Genomic DNA, 5,903 nt, shown 5'->3' with positions numbered 1-5,903 from the left:
GTACATACTCTTTGATGAATGTGGATAGCAATCAATGTCATCCTTAACTGCAGCAAAGATACCATCCAGGATCGGTAATTCACTTCAGACACAACAGCTAAGAAATGGAGCTTAGTAAAGTCAAATGGCATGACATGCTTTTGAAATACAATGGCACAACTGCATACATGTCTAAATATGACCTTACAAAAATATACACCAGAGTACCTTCTTTAAACCTTTGTGTGGCAGCAGCAACTTGCCTTCTGACTTTATCAGAATCATAAAGATAATGCTCTTCTACCTACTAATACAATTGTAAAGATAACCTTATCAAATAATATATCTATATAGAAAGCATGAAAACAGGAAGAAAAAAAAAATTGACTTGCTTGAGATGGAGTTGTAAGCTTAGATCTGCTAGCATATGCATAATCATGAATCTTCCAATAGTGGATGGAGGATTTCACTGCCTCCCATTTCAGTCCCTAAGGGTTGGGATGTCTCCAGGGTTCACGACGCAAGCCCCCTGGCATCCCACCCCTGAATCCTTTTTCCGACTCGGTTTTCTTGATTACCCTATCACGATACCAACCTGAATCCGCTTTCAAGCCTCCTTATGAGCGTGAAACTATGTTCATATGATGTCATTCTCTTCCGAAGTTATCACTTAACGATGGTAATTGGGGCGGGGTGGGGTAGGGCCGGGCAGGGAAAACTTTTAATGGAGCAGGACAGGACAAAATCTAAATGGGGTGGGGCAGCGCAGGGCAGGGCGTGCAAAATGATAAGTAATTGAAGTACTAGAGTGCTTTAAAGCCTTAAACCCTTAGAAGATTTTGAGAGACTTTACATGAAAGCAAGCCAAAATGGAATACAGCAAATAACTACTGAATTATAAATTGACTGTCATAGTACAAATTAAAACGGACTGAAAAATAACAATTGTAGTTCAACTAGCTTATGAGATGTCTTCATACTGTTTGCAGCTTAGCCAAGTTTATTGTGAGCTCCTTGATAATAGATGATAATCATACAAGTTACCTAATATTTACACTCTAATTTGGCCACACTTTATCTATGTTTGATTGTAAAAGATAACAAAATGCTCTAATTATGAGTTTATTGCTTTGCAGGAGCCATTCCGAGCTAGGAGGAAGCTAAAAGAGTGTTTTGGAGTCAATATGGAGCATGGAAGGCCAATCGGAGGATAACACGGTCGAAAAGGAGAAGAAAGAGCAAGGACCAAATCCGCGCCCAGGTCCGCGGTCAATCCGTGGCCGCGGATAGAACTTGTGTCAAATCCGCGGTCCATCCGCGGCCGCGGACGGGGTGCTCGGAGCCAAATATTGCAAGGGCAATTGTGTAATTTCTAGGACGACTCTCCTTGACCTATAAGAAGCCCAGCTCGCCCAAAAAGAGGGTATGGAGATTTTTGAAGTATTTTTGAAGGCAAGAAGCAAGGCGGAAGATTCGGCATAGAGTTTTTACCTTTCTTCTTATTATTTTTATCATTGAGGATGAATTATATCGCTATGATTGTGAAAACGATTATGCGTAGCTAAAATCCTAATCTAAGGTTTTGATAGAACCTCTTGGAGGATGAATTTTGCGTTATGTTAATATAGATTTGCCCTAATATTTTCTCTGTTTGTTCAATTATATTGTGATTGTTGTTGATTGAAGGGCCCTAAATCGGCTGTGCCTATTTAGTATGCATTACTCGGGAGAGAGTGTATATTTAGGTAGTTGTTGAACAACACCACTTCTAACGTATATGAGGGATCAATACGAAGGGTTTAAAGGTGGGATTAGGGATAATAAAACCTTGGGTGCGATTCAAGTGAGTTGTAACTAAGGTCAGCTAGCGTAATTCGGGAGAATATGTCTAGTATATTGTTGTAATTATTCGGAAGAGAGTTACGACAGTCAGAGTGCTCATGATCGATAGAGAAGACTTAGGCAAATTTATAGCAACATAGCGGAAAGGATTCCGACAAGAGGGGACATCAGAACCTTAGACCTTTCTCATTCTTGCTTACAACCAGTTTATAGCTAGTTTTTAATTACTGCATTTTTATTACATAATATTTAGTGAATAAACACCCAATTTGTTACTCAAATATCTCTGAAGATTGAATACGTGAATTTCTGTTAGTCCAATAGCTGTGATCGATAGGTTAATTCCATGTGTGATTCGACTCCGGACTTGTTAACCGGAATATATTAGCAGCGACCGCTTTGTCCTTTTTATAAGGCATAGTTGAGCGTGATCAAATTTTGGCGCCGTCGCCGGGGAATTAACGGTGTTATTGATTGCAGTTGAAAAGAAGTGCAAAAATTCTTAGTGTAGTCAATTTTCTTCAATTTAAACTGACCATTGAAATTCTAACGTTTGTAGTCGTGGTTGTTACAGGTGCATGCCTAGAAACTCCCCAAGAACTGGTGAATTGCTCGAAGCATTATCAGATCCTGAGAAAGTTTTCAAGGCATTGAATCGTGCAAACAGGAAAGGCAAACAACAACAGAACTCAACCAAAAACATTGAACCAGACATGGAAGACGATAATCCAAACAACAGAGACAACGTGAATGACCTAAACGCTCAGGGTGTGGCACCTCTTGTGCCAGAAGTAGCACTATATGATTGGGCACAACCCACCGCTGACAACTTAGCAACTGCTATTGTAGTCCCTCAGATACAAGCAGATTCATTACAGATCACAAATAACATGCTACATTTATTGCAGAACAAGGGACTATTCTCTGGGTCATACGTTGAAGATCCTCAGCAGCATCTAAAGAATTTCCTGTCAATTTGTGCCACGCAGAGGCAACACAACGTGACACCGGAAGCAATACGTTTGTTGTTGTTTCCATTCTCAGTGATAGGAGCAGCTCAGACTTGGCTTAATTCACTCCCCATCAACTCCATCACTACTTGGGAGGAATTAGTCAAGCAATATTTGAGCAAATTTCATCCACTCAATAAGACTGCTCAGCAAATTGATGAGATATTGAGCTTCAAACAGAAACCAACTGAGCGGCTACACAAAACGTGGGAGAGATTCAAGGGTCTGCTGGTTACGTGTCCACATCATGGTATTCCAAAGCAGATGTTGGGGTAGAGATTTTACATGGGTCTGGCAGATAGTTTGAAAGCCAATGTTGATGCTTCAGCAGGTGGAGCATTTTTGAGCAAGACATTCAGAGAGAGCAAGATCCTACTTGACAAGATGGCACAAAACTCAGAATGGACAACAAGAAATGCTCCAATCACTCCTGTGGTTTACTTAGTGGCTCTAGACCCGGCCAACTCCATAGCTGAAAATATGGCCACTCTAATGACACAAATGAGCATCCTCACCGAAAAGGTTGAAGAATCAGGCCAGAAGCAGCAGGTACACATAATTGATGCAACCAATGGGGGTCTATGTACATCATGCATTAATCAACCATATGTCTGCTCATGGAGTGCTGAAGGTGATAATCAACAATATTAGGAGAACATGAATTATGTGGCCAACTACGGGGACCAAGACCAGGTGGTCAGAATTGGGGTCAGCAGAATCAACAATACAGACCAGCTCAGTAGCAGTACAATAACAACAATAATCATGGGGCTATGCGATCACAGGGGCATGGTGCCTTACCAAAGGCAACAAGGATACAACCAGCTAAATCAGCAGCAGGCTTATCAACAACCCCCACAACAACAGATTGTGAGACAGGAAGATGGGTTTGCTAAACTTGAGGGAATGATACAGCAAGTGATTGGGTCCACTGGAAAACTAGCCGACAAAGTAGATTCACACGAGTCAGCGATAAAGAATATTGAGATCCAATTAGGACAGATTTCCATGGCCCTAAATAATCGTCCTCATGGGACGTTACCTGCAGATAACCAAATCAATCCAAAAGAGCAGGGCCCAAAGCAACTGATGGCAGTGAGTCTCCGAAATGGTAGAGACTTAGATCCGGAGCAAGAAATTGCTCGCGAAAGCAGACTGACTGAGACACTGGTGCCAGTACCTATTGAGATAGATGATTCGGCAGGGTTAACTGAGGTGACGGTACAGACTGCGCAAGAGAACACCAACAAAGAAGAAGAGGTTGTGAAAGAGACTGGGGCTGCACCGGAACCGACAGTAGAAGCAGTGCCCGAACAAGAGAAAAACCAAATCACAGGGAAGAAGCGACCTCCAGCACCATTCCCACAGAGATTGGCCAAGTGTCAGAAAGATGAGCAGTACAAGAAATTTTTGGAGATGTTGAAGCAAATTAAGGTAAACATTCCATTGATTGATGCTTTAAAGGATATGTCTGTTATGCAAAGATGATGAAGGACCTGATGTCCCGCAAATTCGACTTTCAAGACTTGGACACGGTTACACTAACTCAGACCTGCAGTGCTGTTGTGGCGAGACCCATAGCTGAGAAGTTGTCTGACCCGGGGAGTTTCACAATCCCTTGCACAATAGGCAACTTTGCTTTTGCTAAGTCACTGTGTGATCTGGGAGCAAGCACAAACCTTATTCCCCTAGCTATCTACAAAAGGCTAGGCATTGGAAGAGCTAGACCCACGTCTATGCTATTACAGCTGGCTGACCAAACAGTGAAGAGGCCCTCTGGGATTTTAGATGATGTATTGGTGCAGGTTCGGAAGTTTGTGTTCCCAGCAGATTTTGTCATCCTTGACTGTCGGGTTGACGAGGAAATTCCCATAATTTTGGGAAGACCATTCTTGGACATTGGGAGAGCTTTAATTGATTGTGAAACTGGAGAGCTCAAAATGAGATTAAACGATGAAGAGATAACATTCAACGTGCAGAAATCTATGCACAGACCCAGTGAATTTGCCAATTGCTCTCTAATATATGCGGTGGATGTAGTGTTGGAGGAGGACGATGAAGCATTGAACATTAAAGACCCTCTAGCAGCTTGTCTCGTGAACTTAGATGAAGCTAATGGTGAAGACTTGGCAGAGTGGGTACTTGCTCTTGAAGACCAAGGTTTTTGGAAAAGGGATCTTGAATTTGAGCCTTTACACTTAGAGGAAAGAAAAATTCCTCCAGCTAAGCCGTCAATAGAAGAGCCACCAAAGTTGGAACTGAAGCCACTACCATCCCATCTCAGGTAAGCATTCTTAGGACCTGACTCAACTTTACCTGTTATTATCTCAGCTAGTTTGTTAGATCTGCAGGCACAACAACTTTTGCAGGTACTAACTGAATGCAAGACTACAATTGGGTGAACCATTGCAGACATTAAGGGGATCAACCCGGCCTTCTGTATGCATAAGATTCTACTGGAAGATGGGCAAAAACCTTCCATAGAACATCAAAGAAGGCTGAACCCCAATATGAAAGAAGTGGTGAAAAAGGAAGTAATTAAATGGTTATATGCGGGAATCATATTCCCCATCTCTAATAGCAACTGGGTTAGCCCAGTGCAGTGTGTACCAAAAAAAAGGAGGTATACGGCAGTGAAAAATGAGAAGAACAACTTGATCTCTACACGAACAGTCACAGGTTGGCGAATCTGTACGGATTACAAGAAGTTGAACTTGGCTACCAGGAAGGACCATTTCCCACTGCCATTCATCGATCAGATGCTAGATAGATTGGTAGGGAGGTCTCACTTTTGCTTCTTGGATGGGTACTCGGGGTATAATCAGATTTCCATTGCCCCAAAGGATAGAGAGAAAACATCGTTCACGTGCCCTTATGGAATCTATGCTTTTCGGCGAATGCCGTTTGGCCTATGCAATGCACAGTTTTCTTGGATGACTTCTCAGTGGTGGGGAATTCATTCGATGATTGCCTTTTGAACTTGAGGCGAGTGTTGAAAAGGTCTATCGAGACTAATCTAGTACTCAACTGGGAAAAGTGTCATTTCATGGTACGGGAAGGTAAGTCTTGGGG

The 5,903-nt window shown here is 42.3% G+C and overlaps 1 protein-coding gene across 1 annotated transcript; it reads left to right on the top strand.

Moving 5' to 3' along the window:
- Positions 1-3,116: 3,116 nt before the first annotated feature.
- Positions 3,117-5,601, top strand: LOC109240074. The gene is made up of 6 exons (XM_019406691.1): positions 3,117-3,266; positions 3,354-3,380; positions 3,483-4,136; positions 4,316-4,636; positions 4,811-5,115; positions 5,511-5,601. Exons 1-6 carry the CDS (start codon positions 3,117-3,119, stop codon positions 5,599-5,601), a joined length of 1,548 nt encoding a protein of 515 aa, XP_019262236.1.
- The last annotated feature ends 302 nt before the right edge of the window (positions 5,602-5,903 follow it).

This window comes from Nicotiana attenuata, unplaced genomic scaffold (genome assembly GCF_001879085.1).
Source record: "Nicotiana attenuata strain UT unplaced genomic scaffold, NIATTr2, whole genome shotgun sequence".
NCBI classification, from domain to species: Eukaryota; Viridiplantae; Streptophyta; class Magnoliopsida; order Solanales; family Solanaceae; genus Nicotiana; species Nicotiana attenuata.
This window is presented reverse-complemented; position numbering and strand designations above follow the sequence as displayed.

Excerpts from the sequence above, each read along its gene's own strand:
- LOC109240074 (XM_019406691.1), top strand. The coding sequence starts at position 3,117 with ATGGGTCTGGCAGATAGTTTGAAAGCCAATGTTGATGCTTCAGCAGGT. Across the intron at positions 4,137-4,315 it reads CGGAACCGACAGTAGAAGCA|ATGATGAAGGACCTGATGTC; the intron begins GTGCCCGAACAA and ends TGTTATGCAAAG. Across the intron at positions 4,637-4,810 it reads TAGATGATGTATTGGTGCAG|AAATCTATGCACAGACCCAG; the intron begins GTTCGGAAGTTT and ends TTCAACGTGCAG.